Source organism: Dermatophagoides farinae, chromosome 6, assembly GCF_024713945.1.
Source record: "Dermatophagoides farinae isolate YC_2012a chromosome 6, ASM2471394v1, whole genome shotgun sequence".
In the NCBI taxonomy this organism is placed as follows: domain Eukaryota; kingdom Metazoa; phylum Arthropoda; class Arachnida; order Sarcoptiformes; family Pyroglyphidae; genus Dermatophagoides; species Dermatophagoides farinae.
The window spans coordinates 146,535-167,277 of NC_134682.1; the positions used below are offsets into that span (position 1 = coordinate 146,535).

General features: G+C 33.9%; 4 protein-coding genes and 1 pseudogene across 4 annotated transcripts; 3 read left to right on the forward strand and 2 right to left on the reverse strand.

Annotated features, from left to right (window-relative positions):
- Positions 1 to 26: 26 nt before the first annotated feature.
- Positions 27 to 2,148, forward strand: LOC124493441 (uncharacterized; annotated as a pseudogene).
- On the reverse strand, positions 2,122 to 16,646 carry Mfe2 (peroxisomal Multifunctional enzyme type 2). Its single transcript, XM_075732119.1, is given in 19 exon segments — positions 2,122 to 4,885; positions 10,665 to 10,720; positions 10,799 to 11,388; positions 11,469 to 11,948; positions 12,377 to 12,625; positions 12,710 to 13,009; positions 13,074 to 13,208; positions 13,259 to 13,504; positions 13,572 to 13,694; positions 13,772 to 13,836; positions 13,897 to 13,981; positions 14,047 to 14,115; positions 14,172 to 14,242; positions 14,277 to 14,455; positions 14,457 to 14,536; positions 15,227 to 15,521; positions 15,590 to 15,890; positions 16,311 to 16,424; positions 16,507 to 16,646. Coding segments are annotated over 19 exon segments (6,048 nt in total). The 5' UTR covers positions 16,515 to 16,646; the 3' UTR covers positions 2,122 to 2,283.
- On the reverse strand, positions 5,269 to 8,579 carry eEF2 (eukaryotic translation elongation factor 2). The gene is made up of 4 exons (XM_047056511.2): positions 8,298 to 8,579; positions 6,936 to 8,236; positions 6,148 to 6,868; positions 5,269 to 6,081 (listed from the first exon to the last, which is right to left on the reverse strand). Exons 1-4 carry the CDS (start codon positions 8,298 to 8,300, stop codon positions 5,572 to 5,574), a joined length of 2,535 nt encoding a protein of 844 aa, XP_046912467.1. The 5' UTR covers positions 8,301 to 8,579; the 3' UTR covers positions 5,269 to 5,571.
- SsRbeta (signal sequence receptor beta) lies at positions 9,090 to 10,187 on the forward strand. The gene is made up of 4 exons (XM_047056515.2): positions 9,090 to 9,420; positions 9,498 to 9,596; positions 9,649 to 9,841; positions 9,906 to 10,187. The coding sequence occupies exons 1-4, from the start codon at positions 9,233 to 9,235 to the stop codon at positions 10,017 to 10,019; spliced, it is 594 nt and encodes a 197-aa protein (XP_046912471.1). The 5' UTR covers positions 9,090 to 9,232; the 3' UTR covers positions 10,020 to 10,187.
- On the forward strand, positions 16,606 to 19,980 carry LOC124493435 (major facilitator superfamily domain-containing protein 12). The gene is made up of 7 exons (XM_047056512.2): positions 16,606 to 16,927; positions 17,050 to 18,605; positions 18,678 to 18,770; positions 18,824 to 19,003; positions 19,075 to 19,169; positions 19,243 to 19,382; positions 19,687 to 19,980. Exons 2-7 carry the CDS (start codon positions 17,682 to 17,684, stop codon positions 19,842 to 19,844), a joined length of 1,590 nt encoding a protein of 529 aa, XP_046912468.2. The 5' UTR covers positions 16,606 to 16,927; positions 17,050 to 17,681; the 3' UTR covers positions 19,845 to 19,980.
- Positions 19,981 to 20,743: the final 763 nt, after the last annotated feature.

Here is a 20,743-nt window from a genome sequence, read left to right on the forward strand (position 1 = left end):
TTTGTTTTCATCCAACAATTATCGATTCAATCAAGCGCTAACGAATATATTGAATCATGATTTGCAAACAATTCAAAATTGGCGATATCATTTATGAATGCGCCACCAAGCGACAGCTGACTGCATCTATGCATGCTTGATTCTTTTTCGGTGATCATAAACAAAATTTGCAAAAAATGAAATTATTTGTGACATTATTGGCACGTTTACCTCGGCCATATCATTATTCGAATTATCCCGAACGATTCATACGTAAACAAACGGAATTTATCGAATGGAAAACACCACCATATCCAAATTATCAACCAAGAATAGTTCGATATCGAAAGAATGCCTACTATGATATTAATCGTCCATGGACAACAGAATTTCAGGATCAAAATGCACCGAATATTAAGCATCCAAAAATATATGTCGAACCATTCAAACAATTTCCAATATTTCTCGGTGATATTGTACAGGTGATGCGTGGAAAAGATCGTGGTAGAAAAGGAACGGTCAACTATGTAGTAGAGGAACGAAATTGGGTATGTGTTCGTGGCCTAAATCGCAAATATCGTCTCATGCAACGTGATCCATCGTTTCCAGGTGTATTGAATACGACAGAAGAACCGTTACTAGTGCCTCGTGATGTATCGTTAGTCGACCCGGAAGATAATCAGCCTACCACCATTGAATGGCGTTATGATGAAGATGGTAATCAGGTACGTGTTAGTGTACGTACCGGTCGTGTTATACCAATACCACGTAAAGCGTATGAAACACGTGATTATACCGTTCCTGAAGCTTATAAAGATCAACCAAAAGATACGGCATCAGATGAAGTGGTTAAAGCAACTTTCAAACCAAAATTGAAAACATTTGAAATGGATATCATGGAAGATCATGGTATCCAAGAACATCGTATTCCATATCCAATGTATTGGTATTGATGAAATTATATTCAATCTTGTATTTAGAGTATCCATGATTCATTTTTGTACGTAATAAAAAATAAAGAACTGGTCATATAGAATTCAATCATCATTTTTTAATAAAATTTAAAATGAAAAAAGTTGTCACTATTTAAACATCGAGGACGAAATAGACACGTGAGCCAATTTTTTTGTCAACAATTATAAACATTCACATCATTGATTGATTTTTGATTTAATCGCGATGTAATGTGTCAAATGGAAAGCCAAATTATTCATCGTTAAAATCGTATGCAACGAGATGATGATCACGGCTTCTACAACTGGATCTCTGGACAATAATAATAGCAGCCAAGCAATTGTACATTCGGTCGGAAACGTCTTTCAAATCAGTCCGTTCAGTCTGGCTAGCCGACGGAGTGCATTTTCGCCTTACAGGGTAAGTGTTCGATTTTCATCGTTAGATATTGATCTAATCTAATATCATTTATCAGCCATCGACTGTATTGACCAATCTACAACGTGGTAACATCCAAACACAAACATCGAATGAACCAGTTTATCGTAGTGTCCATCAATTGGCTGCATTGGGTGAATTATTCTTGTGTCATTTAGGTAGCTATTGTTTTCAGCTGTAAAAAAATTAAATTTAAACTGAAATTTTTTCCAATTTTTCGACAGACAATAAAGTTGTCAACAAAATCGATGAAAAAGGATTGACACCAATACTATGGGCTGCTTCTTATGGCCAATTAGCATCCATACAAACATTACATAAACATGGTGCCAATATTCATTTCAAAGGATCAGCTGGCGAGAATGCATTAATGTTGGCAGCATCTAATGGACATTTAGCCGTAATCAAACATTTAATTCAGTTGGGTATCGATCTTAACGAAACGGATGAAGTATAATGCCTAAGAGAATAATGATGTGTCATTATCATGTTGCTAATATCAATTTTTGTTTTATCCACTAGGATGGCAACACTGCATTAATGTATGCCGTTTATGGTGATTATAAAACTTGTGTGCAAGAATTGTTGAATAATAATGCTGATATAACTGCTGAGAATAGTAATCTTGATACGGCTTATTCTATTGCGGTAAAACGAAATTTTCATTCAGGTAATGTGTGTGTGTCTATTGGATTAGAGATTTTACTAATCAAATGTCTGATCTGATTATTTCATTAGTTCGTGAGCTATTGGAAACGTATACATTTAATTTATTGAATCATCAACAAACTTAAAACGATCTTCGAACATCTTTTACTCACATTTGTTTCACATGAATAAAAACACAGTTCCATCACTACTATTTTTTCAGTCTTTGTTTTCAGATTTAATTTAATATATATTGATTGTTGTTCATCGAATGATTGATTGCTGTTGAAATTGATCGGTAGCCGGTTGATTAGCGGTCGTATCGATACGAATGACACGAATTTTTTCTTGATGAGCAAATAAAACACAGCATTCATTGTCATTGCCACAATAATGTGAGCAGGAAAAAATGGTGACACATTTTTGGCCAAAATGTATCATGAATCCAAGTTTAGGTACTTCATGTGCCCGAATCAAATGTGTGAGACGATTTTCGGCGAAAAAATTATCCAATGCACGTTCATTGAAATAAAATGCTGTACCACGTTTCGTATTGGGCAGATATCCTTGTCGTAGATTTTCATTACGAATTTGATAGAGATTCTGTATGGTCATAAAATGTTCTTGATTTATTGGATCCGACCACATTATTTCCCATGCAACGGGACAATCCGATTCTGGACTCATTACGATGGGCGGTATTCGTTTTTCCAGATCGGTCAAACGTGTTACCTGATGTGGAATACCACCATGTGAACAGAATATCGTCTCATCAATGGTAGCACTCAGTGGTAGCCTATCAAACAGACGATTGGTTAGATCCCAAAATCTTTGTCCATAAACTTGATCATATTTTTGCCATAGTTCACGTCGATATGTGTATTTGTTTTGTATTTCACGAATTTCATGATTTCCTCTTAGTAATGTGATCATTTTTGGCATCAAAACTTTCATCGAAAACAGATAAAGTGCACATTCAATACTCCAACGACCACGATCAACATAATCGCCAAGGAATAGATAATGTACACCAGCGGCTGGAAATTGTTTCCAAATTGTCATCTCTAATGACATAAGATCTTCAAGATTACCATGTATGTCACCAATGATAAAACATGGTGAATTTAATTGTTTTACACGTTGTTCTTTCTGTAGCATTGGTTCCAATTCATCGGCCATCATCTGAAACATTTGAAACAATCGCTCACGTTCATTCACCATGAATCCATCAATGAATCTTTTTGTATGATTAAATTCACGTATTTTACGTAGGAAAAAATTTGCCGGATATTCTGGTTCTAAAAGATGAATTCGTTGTATATCTACCAATGCTGATTTTCGTTGTGGTGAATCACTTTTCGCTTTATTATTCTCATGCCTTACAAGTTCACATCGATCATAGTAACCATCCTGATTGATGTGTATTTGAATCGGTGATAATTTATAACGTTTCGATCGGCATGATTGACAGATTTCATTCTGATATTTGCGCTGAACAACCAATCGAAGTACTGATGATGCCGATTCTTGCTTAGATGATTGATTTGCCGATTGAGTTGTTGTTATACGTTTCGTAATATGATCGAATATCGATTTTTTTGATCGACACAACAATGATGTACCACGAAATTGATGTGTTGCAATGATGGTCAAAAATTTTCGCCACGTAATCGCCTGTTTCGCGCGATTTCCTTTTCCAACCGATTGTGCCTGAAATAATTCCATTGCTTCACGAGTTTTCTGTTCCAATGGATCGCCACGTAACTTTTTATCACCACACGTGATATTGTAAAGGTCTCTAAGCATTCTTTTCATGTCTTCTTCATACAGGACACCATTTTGTTTCGTATCATAATAACGAAATACGAATTTAATGCGTACTTCATCATGTGGTGTATCCTGTTCCAAAGCGACCAAACCGAGTAATAGTTCATGAAAGCAAAGAAAACCATTCTTCATGTAATTGAATGCAATGAATAAACGATCCAAATTCAAATCCGGTAAATCCAGGCCAAGCCTGAGTAAACATTGACGAAACGAATCGGATGTCATATAATAACTAGGATAACAATGTTCCAAGAATTCATAATACAATCGTTCAACATCATTTTCGGTCACTTTCACGGATTTTAGCCACGATTCTTCAATGTTTCTCGGTATACCGTCTTTAGAAACGAAATGGAATACCTGATTTGAACTAAATTCTTCAATCTTTTGCGCAATCATATGTGGATTGATATTGGCCGGGGGACAAAATTTGACTAGTTCTGGCCCCCAAAGATTTTCCACAGAACCATCTCGAACGTGATTTAAATCAAGCCAATCAAGACGATCACTGGTTTGGCAGCAAACAAATTTATCAGGCGATTGTTCAATGTTTGAATCGATACGTACATAGAATGCTAATCGTGTAATGAATCGATTTGTCTGTGGTAATTGTAATCGAAGGATTTCAATCAATCGAATGTGGCTGTAGAATGGATGATTCTTAAGGTATTCATATCGATTTGCCGATTCATTGGCGAATATCCATGAAACGCTTTCTTTGGCTGATTTGATCCAGCAATTTTTCTGTGGCCATTGTGCAACGACACACGGTAACCATATGAATGGTGATGATGATGATTTCAATATGCATACCTTTTCATGAACAGGACAATGGATGAAAAAACAGCAACAATCATAAAGCTTTTCATAAATATTCGATACCGAACCAATGGGAAGAATGTAGGCCATGTTTTTCGTTTCAACCATCGATACTGTTGATCTATGATAACTTAGACGAACATATTTCTGTGATGGTTCACGAACATTTTTTCGACTGTGAACAGATGAAACTGTTGCCGGTGATTTGACCACAGGAATTGTTGTTGTTGCCGTCGAACGATTTGATTTTCGTTGTTGTTGTTGTTGTTCTTTTTTGGGCATCATACGATTGAGAACATTTTTCATTGGACGAGGAATATTTTGTGTCAAATTCGTTACAGCCGAATAGATATGATCCATCATATGATTGGCAGATGGTAATTTCATTTGAATTTCATTCATATCGATATTGGCTGCTTTGATGTTGTTGTTGATCGCTGGACGTCGGCCATCTTTTTTCGGTGACCAAAATGACATTCGAATTTTGGATGAATATTGTTATTTTACCCACCAGGTTAAACACACAAATCAGAAATTACTGCTAAATAATGCTTATTTATATGCACAACACGGCCAACAACCAATAATGGACAAGAATTCAAATTCAAATTCAAATTTATTAGATTTTATTTCAATTAAAAAATAAGTTCAGTTTATAATTTCATTTTGTTTTTTTCTTGACAAAGGGGGGCGGTATATGTATGTATGTATGAGGTGTGTGTATTATCGGATTCGATAGTTTGTGCATGGATGTTGTGAATGCACAGACATTTGCAAAAAAAAAATATAAATTAATAACGACAATCGATCAGTTAATTTCAATTAAAAACATTTGAATTTATGGTAGAAAAGAGTTAAAAAAAATTCGATTGATCCATCTTGATGATCCAGTTGTTTCAGTTCTTCTCAAAGTTTATCGAAATAATTGTCCAATTCGGGCAATGAATCCTTAAGACCTTTACGTTTACGTGTATCCATAACAACTTGATATGGACGGGATTTACCATCCAACGGATCGCCAGGCAAAATTTGCCAATGATCAAATACACATTGTGGGAAAGCTTGGCCACCAGTGTTTGAACGAAGATCGGCAGTAAAACCGAATGATTCATTTACTGGCAAATAGGCTTTGACAGTGAACATAGGTGTACCGACAACTTGTGATTCTTCAAATACATGGCCACGACGTCTATTCAACACACCATAGATACCACCAACGGCTTGTTCAGGACATTGAATTTCCACCAAATAGACCGGTTCCAAAAGACGAGGTTGAGCGGTCAAAAGGCAGGCATAAAGACAACGACGAGCTGTCGGAATGATTTGACCACCACCACGATGGATAGCATCAGCATGCAAAGTTACATCATGAATGTTGAAACGAACACCACGCATGTTTTCTTCACAAAGTACACTCTGTGTTCCAAGATGATAATGAGAATTAGTCAATTAATTAGATAATAATAATCGGTAATGACTTACCTCTTTGGTGGCCCATTGAAATCCAGCAACAACGCTATCTTTGATTTCGTTTAAATATTGCACACCTTTGGTTACATCGACCAAAAGATTTGGTCCAGTACCTTCGGGTCCAAAAGCCCAGATTTTACGGGCATCGGTTGCATCCCAATTATATTTATCAGCTAAGAATCGAGCACGCACTTTGAAATCATCACGTGGATTGATGTCACCTTTATCAATGTCTTCGGCAATACCATCCTGAAGAGGACATGCTTTCATGAACAAACGATTATGTTTGTTTGGTGATTTAGACAAGCACATAATTTCAGATTCTTCTGAAACAGTTTCTCGATACGATACAACTGGATCCGATGTTTTGATTGGAATTTGGGCATGATCTTCTTCCAAATCTTTTAGACAAATTTCCAAATGAAGTTCACCAGCACCTGCTACAATATGTTCACCCGATTCTTCAATGATACATTGTACCATAGGATCAGATTTAGCCAAACGTTTTAAACCTTCTACCAATTTAGGTAAATCGGCAGGATTTTTCGGTTCAACAGCAACACGCACAACAGGCGATACGGAGAATTTCATCACTTTCATGTTGTGTGCATCTTTAAATGTTGAAATGGTACCGGTTTTGACCAAAAATTGATCAACACCAACTAAACCACAAATATTGCCGCATGGTACATTTTCAATTGATTCCACATAACGACCCATCATCAATACAGTTCTATTGAAATAAACAATGATTAATACATGATTCAATTCAATTTGAAAGTTCATCACACAACACTTACCGTTGAATGGCCTTCTCAACCAAATCCTCTTTTTTACCATGCACATAATTTGGTCCCATTATACGGACTTTTTGCCCAGAAGCGACAATACCAGAGAAAACACGACCAAAAGCATAGAAACGTCCTTTATCAGATGTCGGTACCATTTTCGAAATGTACATCATCAATGGACCTTCCGGATTACAAGATTTAATGGCAACAGCAGCTTCATCATCATGTGGTCCTTCATACAACAATTCCATACGATACTTTTGAGCTGTGATTGGTGATGGCAAATGAATGGCAATCATCTGAAGCAATGAATCACCAGCAGGTAACCAGGTTCGCATAACAACTTTCAATAAATTCTTGCCATCTTTTTCTTTATCTTCACCTTTCAATACGATGTTTAATTTCTCCAACAATTTAGCAGTCTCCTCTTTTTTAAAGTTCATGATGGCATCGAAAACTTTAAAGATTGGATCCAAGACAAACATACAGAAAGCACGTTTGTATCCTTCATCAAAACGTTTTGACCACTTTTTCGCTGTAGGATTGTAAAAGTTTTCCCCCCATAATCGATTCATCAATTTATCGACATCAATTTTGAATTTTTCCGAATACAATTCAGCAAATTGTTTCAATGAAAAAGCCCAGCCATGTAAACCGGAACCAAAACCAACGGAACCTTTGGATGGATCGACACGAATGTCGCCCATGGGCCCATTTTCATCAGCATATGTCGAAATGATGACGTTGACATTTTCGACGATACGAGTGAATTTTTGATACAAATCTTCTTGCTCCAATTGAAGGGTAAGCATGGCCAAGTCCATTTTGTTCATGAACAATACCGGCTTGATACGTTCGGCAATAGCTTGACGTAATACAGTTTCAGTTTGGACACAAACACCAGACACACAATCAACGACAACCAAAGCACCATCGGTTACACGAAGAGCAGCCGTAACTTCGGATGAAAAATCAACGTGGCCGGGACTATCAATCAAATTGATCAAGAAACCTTTTTCGTCGGATTCTTTTTGATCGGCACTAGTGATGAAAACCATATCTTGTTCACGCATTTCGAAATACATCGAAATAGCGGTCGATTTGATCGTAATACAACGTTCTTGTTCATCCTTACGGGTATCGGTAAAACGCATTTCACCAGCTTTAGCTGCAGCAATGATACCGGCTTTCGATACCAATGAATCGGTCAATGTCGATTTACCATGATCGACATGAGCAATGACAGACATGTTACGAATATTCCGTTTTTTGTTCATAAGAACACGGATTTCGTCGACAGTAAAATTGACCTAAGCAAATATTGGTATATAAATCATCATTCAATCAAATAAATATTCGATAATAACTTACCATTTTTGTTGTTGTCGGTTAAATACAATAGCGATGAATTCGTCAAAAAGAAAATTTGAAATAACAAAAAAAACTAAGAAAAATGAAAATAAAATGAAGGAGCTTTTTTCCTTTTATTGGATGATTTTTTTTTTGACGACGACGATGGTTGATGATTCGAAAACGTTATGGCTAAGACAATGTGTGTGTGTGAGTGTGCAGAAGCAAAATGCAATGAGAAACAATGTGTGTGTGTGTGTGGTTTTTAAAACAGTGCGTTGAAAGCACGACAGGACAGCGTGTACAATACGGAAGACAGCCTATGATGTTGCTTCCACTTGTCTTCTGAGTGTGTCAATAGTTTTAGCTGTAGCTTTTTTACATTAATGAGCTTGACTTTTATTCGTACGTTCTATCTGAACAGTTTTAAAATTTTTTGATACTTTTTTCATCAATTTAATATTCAAAATAATTTCTCTGAACTTGAATTGGATGATTAATAATTGATAATTTTTTAATTAATCATCCAGTATGCATGAATGACAATTTAAGGATTGGAATATAATTTTATTTTCAAATTTTTTTCAACAACTTGGCCGGAAATTAGAATCGATCGAGATTATCTTTCACTGATTCCGCTATTTGATGAATTGCATTTTTGTCAGAAAAATCTATGAATATGGCCATTCAATTTATGATTAAAAATAGAATTATCAGCTTGCTATTATCAAAAAGACGGGAATAAAAATTAAAATCATTGAATCAAACATTGTATATGAACGGTTATTGCATACGTCATGCTAATATTGGCTGTACGTCTATTATAATAGCGGCTCGTGCATTTTTTGAAATAAAAATTTTTCCACGTATTCTTCGGATATCGTATACTTTCATCGAGATAAACACTGAGTGTATATTGGATTTATTAAATTTTTCCATCAATTTTTTCGACCACCATGTTGACCATGACCAGAAACATTCCTTTCATATTGTTTGTTCTAATAAGCTGGACATTAATGGTCAGTACAGATGAACAGAATTCGGATCGTGCGAGGTTATTGGCTGAAAAACAAGTGCTAAATAAATATTTGGTCGAAAATAAAGACATTCTGATTAATTACAACATTTTCAATGTTGGTTCTAGGTTTGTAGAAAAATTAACCTTTTCCATTTGACTCGTTTCTAATATATACGATTTATTGTTTACATATTCAAAATTAGCTCAGCAATAAATGTTAAACTTTCCGATAATACATTTTCGTTGGCTCATTTCGACATTGTTGGTGGTTCATTGAAATTTACAATACCACGAATTGCACCGTAAGTAAATCAAAATTTGAAATCAACTCTTTTATTTAATAAATATTCTTAGACAATCAAATACAACGCACACTGTTGTCGTACGACCTAAAGAAGGTATATGGGGTCGTTTTAATTTTACCGCTGGTGAATTGATCTATTCGAGTGAAGGAAGTAACGAATTACAATATGGATATACAAGTGAACCAGGTGATGGATATATTGTTTCACTCAAAGAATTTGATAAACGATTCTCACCACATTATGTAAGTTATTGCTTCAACAATATTGATTGCTTAAATCGAATCTTTTTTATTTCGAAAAAAATAGTATGATTGGGCCGCATTTTTAATCATCTCAATGGCAACCGTTTTACTTCCATATCTTCTTTGGAATGGTAGCAAAAATAAATATGAAAAATTAAGTGCTCGAAAAACAAAATGATCTGATGGAATGAATGAGTGAATCAATCAATCAATTTTCTTTATATTCATCATTGTTAATTGTATATGGGAATAATTATTTTATAAATAAAAAAAATTTTGAAAAAAATCTGCCATTTTTTAGCCAACAAATTGATTAAAGTTTTACTCTTGATGTCGGTGTTTTGAATATAATCGATATTTTCGGTATAATTGAATGATCACCACGAATTTTCACACGGCCAGATTTGCATGCTTGTTCCAATGTGAAACGATGATATGTGAGCCGCACAAAATCATTATCTGTCATTGTCATGATGGCAAATGATTCGCTTTCGGGTAGACCACGATCAAATACACCTGTACGATCATTTTTACCAAAATCTAATTTATATTCGGCTGCCACTTGACCATCTTTGAAAATTTCGAATCCAATCAATGTTGGAATCTCTTTACATAGATATGGTAATCGAATTAAACGTTGAATCAACTCGACAATCATCATTTCGCTTCGTAATCCGGGTTTAAGATCCTATTCGGAAAAAAATAAATTGGTAAATTGTCTATCTGAACAAAACCATTACTCACGGTTTTTGACATGAGGTCCGTTATGAAAGGAAGTTCGGGTGTTTTACCCATTTTCTGTAATTCCAACCAAAGTGAATATAATCGTTGCAATAGCAATATATTGCCCTTTACTTTCAATTTACCCATCATAAATGCCTGTATATAGAGTTTAGGTTTAAATTAGAAATTAGAAATAATTGATCTATTTTAAATACCGTTTGATGATTGACTTACTCTTTGTGGATTCAATTTGCCAAACATCAATTTAATAAGATCATCATCTTCAGCTGTAAGCATACAATCTGGTTTACCATTCATAAATGGTTTATTATAAACGCATCCAGTTGGATTGGTTTTATTCTCAGCTGACCAAACAGTTTTTGGTTGACCATTCAATAAGATATTGAATTGATAGCTAGCAGTCAGTCGTTTCATAATTTCTGGCTCTTCATGCATTCGATTTCGGATTATAGTAAACATTATATCGCTTTTCAATCCAGTTGTCGGTATTGAACGTAATAATTCTTCATCATCCTGATCATTATCATCATTATTATTGGCAACAGGATGGTTATCTTTCGACTGTTGATGATCAGACATAGGTGTGATTGGTTCATCTTCAGACCATAATTGTTGCAATTTTTGTGCTGCCGTTATATTCCCACTAACCTGTAGTCGGCCACCAATGAATGCTAACATTGGTTCATCACGTCCTTCGAATATATCGACCAATGCATCATCTTCTACGGTCAATATACATTCGACAGGTAAATCCGATCTTGGTCCATGATAAACTTCACCGTTTCCATTTTTTAAATCCAATACTAATGTATTTATGGTCAACGAAATTGGAATTCATTCAAAATCTTTAAATGAAATATAAATAAATTGACTAAAAACTTACTCCAAACGCTAACCAATTTTCCTTGTCTGGTAATATTAAATTGACAAACCGTATTGATTAATGGGATAAGTTCGGAATGTTTAGCAATTCTTGGGCGGATTTTTTCATCGAAAATTCGATTAACTTTACAGTCGATGTCCGTTCCGGGAGCAATCACAATCTTGTCCGATGAAAAATCGGCCATTTTCGGCGATTTCGGCAACGGTGTTTTCAGATCGACAAATGAAGAGGAAATAATTTTGACACCAGTTTCTCGAACAAAACACTCAAAATGTATTCGTACAATATTTTGATCATTGAATGAATCAATATCCGATTTCCATACAAGAGTTTCAATTGTTTGGCCAGGTTTTATGGTCCCGGTGAAGCGAACTTTAATCGAATCAAAATAATGACAATCGTAATCAGCATAGACGGCCACTATGTGACGGGTGGCAAATCCCAGTGCACACAATCCGTGTAGGATTGGTTGGTTGAAACCTTTTTTCAAAAAAAGAAGAAAATTATGAAAATAAACGATAAACGACAAGATCGATCACACTCATATGAAGAAGAAAACCTGGCTAGTTATTTTGTTGTTGTTGTTATTTTTGTCATGTTTTGTTAAGTTTGTCTAAGTCAAGATAACAATTGCACATTATCTTGGATGATGATGTGTGTATTCCGAAGAAGTGGAACAAACACATACATATGAAAACCGGTCTGATAGATGCTATGTTTTGACCGAAAATCGGGACAACGATCATTACCGACTTGTCCGAAATAAGCGTTAACCTATTGTCTCTTTTTTTCATTTTGTTGGTCACAATTGATGTTGTTTACACTGACATCACACAATACATTCATCACATTCGCACTATTTCGAAAAAATATGACATTCCATCTCCATCTTCGATTGTGTTGCTTACCTGCAATTTTGGAAAAATTACTATCAATATGCAATGGATTTTTATCTCCACATAGCCGAAACATAGCAGCCTGATCATTGGTAGTTGGCTGTGCAATTATCCAATCTGGTGGTCTATCATTTGGAACATTTTCTGTAGTAATTATTGCTGGAATTTCTGTATGCCTTTTTCCGCCAAAATTACCGCTACCAATCATGAAGAATGATAATTGATTATAGAAAATAGGCAAATTATTATCAAATGTTGTCACTGTTTTTTGCATATGAAATAATGATAGATATGAAATATGAATGAATGAGATCAAGTTAAAAATATCACCAATGTATCAATTACCTTCAATTATAATCAAAGCACCTGATGATCCTTTGTCGAGTACATCCAATATTTTCGTTTCACATGCTAATGTTATTGGAAGACGAGTAATTTGCTCGTAAATTCGAAGATATTGTTCACCATGTAATGTACGCATTAGATTGTCTTCCAATTTATATTGTTCAATCACTTTTTCGAGTATATTGCTTCGATAGACAGCATTCAATGAAATAGTGGTTGCCATTGATGGTAATATAGAAAAATTTTCATCATTTTCATATAAATAACGAAGATGATTTGGTTCTTCGGTTGAAACTCCAACTATGGAAAAGGAAGAAATCATTTTAATTGGTCAGAAAATACAGGAATCTGTGGCTAGTCAAACCTGAAAGAGCGTATAGAATTGCATCTTCAACCGTAAGATTAATGTAAACACGATCAGATTGAGTTTCAGAGTTTGTCGAAATCGGTTCAGGTATGTCATCACCACGTAGTTGAGTCATCAACAATACAGTATGATCTGAAGAAATAAAAATTTTACAAACTGAATATCATTCATCAAAATCAAACCTTCCATTCCAGTTGGATTCGTCGAGCCATTTGACATGTCGGTAATCTGTGACCAATTATTATGGATATCTTCAATTGTAATTCGATCGGTATCAATGAAAATTTTTCCTTTCGAACGCTGCCATTGATAACGACCAAAATATCCACCAGCTGCTTCGATCACTTCACCATTGGCTTGACATGATTCATGACATAGATAACCGACCATCGGTGCTACACAACTTGGTTTTAGTAGATTGAAAATTTCTATTGATAATGATCATCAAAAGAATCAAATTATTGGTCATTTAAAAAAATTTTAATTACAATCAACCTTCGGGTAATAAATCTTCAGTTAATCGAGAAGCAGCAACAGGTACAATTGTGTTACATTTGATATCATATTTGCTGCCTTCGATGGCCAATGTTTTTGCCAATGCCAACAGGCCAAGTTTGGCTGAATTTTTGCCAGAATAAAAAGAATTGTACAACTTATTAGTATGTGTGAATGCATGTATAATATGTCGGTCATACCGGAACTATAATTTGCTTGGCCAAAATTTCCATAAATCCCAGATGGTGATGCTGTCATTATGATTCTATAATTAGAAAATCAGAAAAAATCATCAAATAACCCAGTTTCTTTCGCGCGCAAATACCGTCCATAATTCTGTTGACGAAAATATGGCCAAGCTGCTTTGGTTGTCAAAAATGATCCACGAAGATGAACACGATGAACAAGATCTATTTAAAAGATTGATTTATCAATTATAGATTATGAATAAATTGACAACAACAAGTCAACTGACCAAAATCTTCTGCTGTCATTTTCATTAGTGATTTATCTCGTAAAATACCTGCATTATTTATTAGAATGTCTATGTACGGAAAAATAGTAAATTGATCTAGAAATCAATCCACAATATCGATTTACCGATTCGGCCAAAGTTATCGATTGCAGTTTGTACAATTTTTTCGCCTTCTTCCACCGAATCTAAAGATCAAGACCATATTATTGATTGAGGAATCTATAGAATTTTTTTTAGGAAACTTACTGTAATCAGCAACAGCTTGGCCACCACGTTCTTGGATCTCTTTGACAACCGAATCAGCGGCAGCAAAACTTTTGCCCGTTCCATCGCGACCACCACCAAGATCATTGACTGTGTGAACGAAATAATTTAATGAATTATGTACCATCGTCTAAAACAGAATTACCAATAATGGCAGCTCCTCTTGATGCTAATAGCAGAGCATATTCACGGCCTAAACCACGTGCGGCCCCAGTTATGATGGCAACTTTTCCGTGAAAATTCAGTAACATTGTCTTTCATGGAAAACAGAGGAAATTTTTTCTTATCAGTGACACACTATTTGACAAATCAAAACAAAACAAAACAAAACTTTCCAACACTTTTGGTCAACAACAACATGAAATGCATCGACCAAAAAAAGTGGTTTTTCTCTTTCTCTTTTTTGCAAAGAAATTGAAATGCACACACATCGTATACATTGCAGCGCCAAAAAAAGAAACCGGTCTTTTGCTAATCTACACATTTAGTAATCGATGAAATGATGATGATGAAACCTATTATTTTGTGAAAAAAAGAAAAAATTTTAATCAACAACAGATTTTATTTATTGAAATTCAATTTATAATGTGATGTGATGAATGATGATTATTGCTTCAAACAAAATGCAAAAAAAAGAAAAATTCGTCATTTAATTGTCGGATTGAAATTTCAGAGGTTTTTCCATCAAAATTGGAGAAAATTGATTGGTTCTATCAATCAAATGTCCAATTGAGATTACGTTTTAAATATAATAGATATCTTTGAATCAATTCTTTTTGCCAATTTTGCTCAGATTTCGTCATCATCATTACTGTTGTAGAATTGGACAATATTCTATGATAAAAATTTAATTCTCTTTCTTTAAAATGTTCAATTCGTTCTGGATACCATATACATGCTGCATGTAAAATATGACGTCGATGTGAAAATAATGATTCTTGGGCCGGATATAATGGCCATAATGTGGATAACCATTGGAATTCATTCAAGAATATCTGACAACATTTATCTAATGATGATGACAAATCATCATCTTCATCATTAGTAAATGAATTTAAATTGGCAGTAGTTGTGCGAGTGGAAGATTTGATATTTGTTCGACTTAATTCATGTACAAAATTGAACAAGAATTGTCTATGTTGGAAGCCACTATAATCGGAAATATGTCGTTCTAGCCATTCGGCTGTTATCATCAGGTCATTGATTATTTTCTATAAATACAAATAAAATTTGTATAATTCGAAATATTTTAAAAGATTGCAATACAATATACCCGTACATTTATAACATTGGCTGGATGATTATTATGGACAATGTAAACGGTTAGAAGCCATGTACGATGACTCCAAGCATAATAATTACGTTGATATCGAGCGGCAGCATCAAGTGTAACACGTAATTCATTCGATACAACATCTTCATTCATTGATCGACCATTATCAAGTTTAATAAAACTGTTTAATAGCCATTCACGATAGGTAAAAACACTGGCACATTTAGGTTTTCGTATCAACACCAATTGAGTGAAATCAAGTTCTTCCAAATGGGAATCTATCGATGATTTGTTGAGCAAATCACGTCTGAATATTTGAATTGAAATGATTATTTGAAGAATCGATTAGAAATGACAAACGAACCTTAGATTCCAAGCTGTAGTAAAATCAGGGTTGAGCAATAATAAGATTCTTGTCCATTGATTGAGTAAAAAGGACTCTGAAATACAATACTCCAAATTGAGTTGACTATTTTCTAAATTTTTCCAAAAAGAATACCTGTTCGATTATAGGTGGATTGTTTTTTAAAATTCAACATTTTTCCGTAAGCATATTCATATAGATGTGGAACACACCATTTTTCCAATGCTAAATGATGATCACTATAAATGACTGGACTTTTATTGCACGTAGATTCGGCCACTTCGATTATATCAAATTCGACTCTAGTATAACGAAAAAAACGATGTGATTTAAATTCAATTTTTTCATCAACAAAATTCCTACATGTTTGGATCACGTCGGAAAATGTTATCCAAATCCAATAGGATTCGTTCGCAAAGTGAAATCTTTTCTTCTTCATCCATTTGTGATGAGTATGGATCAAACTTTTTTGACAATCTAATGGTCAATTTTTGGAGAAAATCATGAAAAAAATGAAATTTTATTTACATTCTAAAACTGCAGTTATTTGTATACATACACGAACATATGAGAGAGATGGACACTCGTATCGATACTTGAAAATCGATAGCCGAAGAAAACTCTGTTTTTTGTTTTCGTTTGCAATTATGATCAAGATGATGTTCATGTCAAGGATGATGGATCCAACAACAATAAACAGATAGCTTACCTTGATTTATTTTTTAAATCAAGTCATCAAATCATTGTCTTCATTGATTGCCTGTGATAATTATCATCTTTAGCATTACGAATCATTGGTCATCATCATCATCGCCAAATCAACCATTTATTTTTTAATTAAAATAATAGAATGGCCAAATTCCTCTATAATTATCAGCATAATAATAATAGAATCATTCAGTTGCTCAAACCATCAAGTTTGCTATATTCATCATGTGTTTACACATTCAAACATAATCTATAAAAATACGGGTTGGAAGGTTTGCAAAAAAACAGAAATATTTTTATCATCAGTAACTATAATGTCAATCCATAATGAATAATTGTTGTCAAACCTAATCATCCGTTGAATTTTTTTCTTTTTCGTAAAAATATTTTGTAGTTTCCATTCCAAACGCCTATAAAAAGCCTTGCGCCATTAATTGTTTAGATTAATAAAAAAAAGTGGCGCCGTATTCAAAATAATAAATTACTCATGTGATCAGCAGCCAACCAACCACCATATCAATTCAACAATCAATCAATCATCATCATCATTGATAATACTTGAATGAAACTCCTCTTTAATGATTCCAAATTGATGATACAATAACAAGTAACAAGCGCAAAAAGCACAAGTTCAATGGTCCACACGAAACATTTAAAAAACGATAAAACACAAACGCATAATCAATCGTAATTGATAATCAATAACACTTGTTGTATGTTGTTGTTGTATACTTCGTAGATACAGGCTTCAAAAATTTTGAAAGCTTTCAAATATCTTTCTTTTTATCTCATCCTTATTTTATTATTAATTGTTTAATAATTATCCCACATTGGGCATCCGTTTTACCGTAACGGATTACCTTCCACTATCAATTTGGTGCATTGCAGCCAAACCAAAAGGCATCAGTCTATCATCATCATCATCAGCAGCCAAACATCAGAGCACCATTTGTCTTTCAATAATTTGAATTTGTGAAAAATTAACTCAAATCCTCTGATATTTCGTCCAAAAAAAAAAAACAAAAAATGGACAACCCAACCATCACGACAGGAAGATCAGGCAACCATTTGTCTTTGCTACAAAAACTGGCCATCAGTATGGGTCATGTATTCAACGATTTATGTGCAGCATTCTGGTTCACATATCTACTAATTTATATGCATTTCGTCAATCAATTTAATAGTAATACTTCGGGTACGCTTATGTTGGTCGGTCAAGTTGCCGATGGATTGGCCACACCATTCGTCGGTATTGAATGTGATCGAAAATTGGATTGGTTTTTCTGTAAATACGGACGTAGGAAATGTTGGCATTTGATAGGAACATTGTGTGTATTTTTATCATTTCCATTTCTATTTAATCAATGTATTGGCTGTGAAAATTCGCCGGAACATTCACAGATAATCTATTATGCTGCATTTATCACGATATTTCAATTTGGTTGGGCAGCGGTCCAGATTTCTCATCTATCACTGATACCAGCATCGACACCACATTCATCTGAACGTATTGAATTAAATTCTTACCGTTATGCATTCACTGTGTTTGCAAACATAACCGTTTATATACTCATGTGGCTACTATTGAAAACAAACGATGAACAAAGTGGATCACAAATTAGTCCAAGTGATGCATCGACATTTCGTAATGTGGCTTTCATCATTATTGGAATGGGCACCGTATTCACATTGATATTTCATGCTGGAACACGTGAACGAAACACTGATAATGATGGTGAAGTAATGGATCAAGAACAACAACAACAACAACAGGTGGCAACATTATCGACCGATTTGAGAGACGAATGTCGTGTTACAGTATGGCATGGATGGTTGAAAGAAATTCGTTTCTATAAAGTAGCATTACTTTATATGGGAACACGTTTAACGATCAATCTGACGCAGGTTTACATTCCAAATTATCTCCAAGAAAGTTTATATTTACCAAAAGTATGTGATATTGTTTCATTTGTTTGTTAAAATTATTTTTTATTACAACATACGTTTTCTTTGATAAAATAGAAAAGTGTTGCTTACATTCCGCTGGTCACTTATACAAGTGGATTTCTTTCATCATTTCTTATGAAATACATTAATCAAACATTGGGCAAAAAGGTAAGCTAAGTTAATTTTGTGCATCGATTAATAATCATTTTGTTTTCAAACAGGTAACATATCTTATTGGTGCAATATTATCATTGGGTGCTTGTACATGGATATTTTTTGGTACCGACGAGAACTTTAAACAGTGGGGAATATTTGTTGTATCTGTCATCATCGGTGCATCAAATTCTATAATGCTTATCACTAGTCTTGGAATAACAAATGATTTGATTGGCAAAAATACGGTATAACCACAATTTCTATAAATTTTTTTGAAGATGAACTAACCAAATTCAATTCAATTCAATTGAAACAGGCAAGTGGATCATTCGTATTTGGGGCAATGAGTTTTGTCGATAAAGTATCTAATGGAATTGCGGTTTGGGTCATTGAACATTTCAAACCTTGCGCGTACGTTATATTTAATTTGATTTGTTGATGACAATTTTCATTGATTGTTTTTATTATTTTGATAAATTACCAGAACTTTTTCATGTATATGCTGTGATTATTATTATCGTGACATATTGACATTTGTTTGTGGTGGTGCTACAGCATTGGCTATTGCCAGTTTAGCTATAATGACAACGGATAAAAAGAAAAAACGACCAATTGTGGTCAATGGTAAATGATAGTGATAATGATGATGATGAAACCCGTTTGAAGAAAAGTCGAACAATTCGTTAACCAAACATTTAATCAAAGTTAACATATCGTTTCCTGATTATTTGGCCTGATTTAATTTTTTTTAATTAACCCTTTTATCATATAACTAAATAACTAACTAACTGAATTGCATTTACTAATCATCAATTAATTTGCATGGCATTTACTTTCCCTGAAATTCCATTTTATTGATTCATCTTTTTTTCTCTCTCAAACATTAATGCGATTTGTGTTTACCAAATTCTTAAATTTCACTAAATAGAATATCGAACGGCTACTGTTGTTGCTGCTGCTGCAACAATCATCACACCAGATTCTACAATGCTGTCTAATCATCATGAAAATATCATCAATAAGGATGAGTTGGAGGATGAACAAACACCATTACTCAATCATTCTTCTAATTCTATTTGCCATTAAATTCCATTTTATATATCTACCTGTGCAATGAATTTTTGATAATTTTTTCATATCATTAGGTTTGTTTTATATTGATATACACATGTTTTTTTTAAAAAATCATCAATTCAAATAAATAATTTATTTTTTACATTACTAATTTTTTTTTTGTAAAAAAAGATACATTTTAAACACCTGTTTTATTAAATTAAAAAAAAAACATTGCATCAATGTCAAGTGTGTGCATTACTATCAAGCCGGATATCCTATTTGTTGCGTATGGATCAGCCATATACTTATTGAATTGCAATTTTCTAATTTTTTTTTTGTTCAGACAATGACACTTTGTTGGCAATCATCATCATTGTTAGATACAGGAACCGCAGCAATGATAATGGAGATTGATAACAAGGCCAAGATCAAGGCTGTGTGTCGTTGTATTTCAAGTGTTTGAGACAAATGTAATATTTTAATTAGATCTAATTTTTTGTCAAATTGATAAATTATTGATTAATTATTTGAGAAAACATCCTGGTCAATCCTAAATCTAATCTAATGGGATTTCAATAAATAAACACACACACATTTTGTATGTTTAGATATTAAATAAATCTAAATTTTGAAGAAAAAAACCCACAAGCATCCAAATATCAAGTTTGAGGTCGCCACTATTATCATTGTTGTCACGTTGTCATGTCATATGAAACAGTGGATACTGCCACACTCATGCACCATAAAATCGCAATCACAAAGCCTTTTTTTTGTTGGCCATAGCTCTTCAAATAATACTTGCTCACACGAAAAAAAAATTGTGAAAAAATGGTTTAAAAAACTATACTACTGGATAATAATGCCCACAACGACATAGACACCGATAAAAAAAACCGTACAACCAAATCGAATCGAATTAAATCAAACAC

Bases quoted from the DNA above. Each gene is read 5' to 3' on its own strand.
- eEF2 (XM_047056511.2), bottom strand. The intron at 6,869-6,935 runs GTAAGTGTTGTG...TTATTTCAATAG, and splicing joins GTTGAGAAGGCCATTCAACG to AACTGTATTGATGATGGGTC. The intron at 6,082-6,147 runs GTAAGTCATTAC...CTTGGAACACAG, and splicing joins TTCAATGGGCCACCAAAGAG to AGTGTACTTTGTGAAGAAAA.
- SsRbeta (XM_047056515.2), top strand. From the start codon at position 9,233: ATGTTGACCATGACCAGAAACATTCCTTTCATATTGTTTGTTCTAATA. The intron at 9,597-9,648 runs GTAAGTAAATCA...AAATATTCTTAG, and splicing joins ACAATACCACGAATTGCACC to ACAATCAAATACAACGCACA. The intron at 9,842-9,905 runs GTAAGTTATTGC...CGAAAAAAATAG, and splicing joins AACGATTCTCACCACATTAT to TATGATTGGGCCGCATTTTT.
- LOC124493435 (XM_047056512.2), top strand. From the start codon at position 17,682: ATGGACAACCCAACCATCACGACAGGAAGATCAGGCAACCATTTGTCT. The intron at 18,606-18,677 runs GTATGTGATATT...TTGATAAAATAG, and splicing joins AAAGTTTATATTTACCAAAA to AAAAGTGTTGCTTACATTCC. The intron at 18,771-18,823 runs GTAAGCTAAGTT...GTTTTCAAACAG, and splicing joins ATCAAACATTGGGCAAAAAG to GTAACATATCTTATTGGTGC.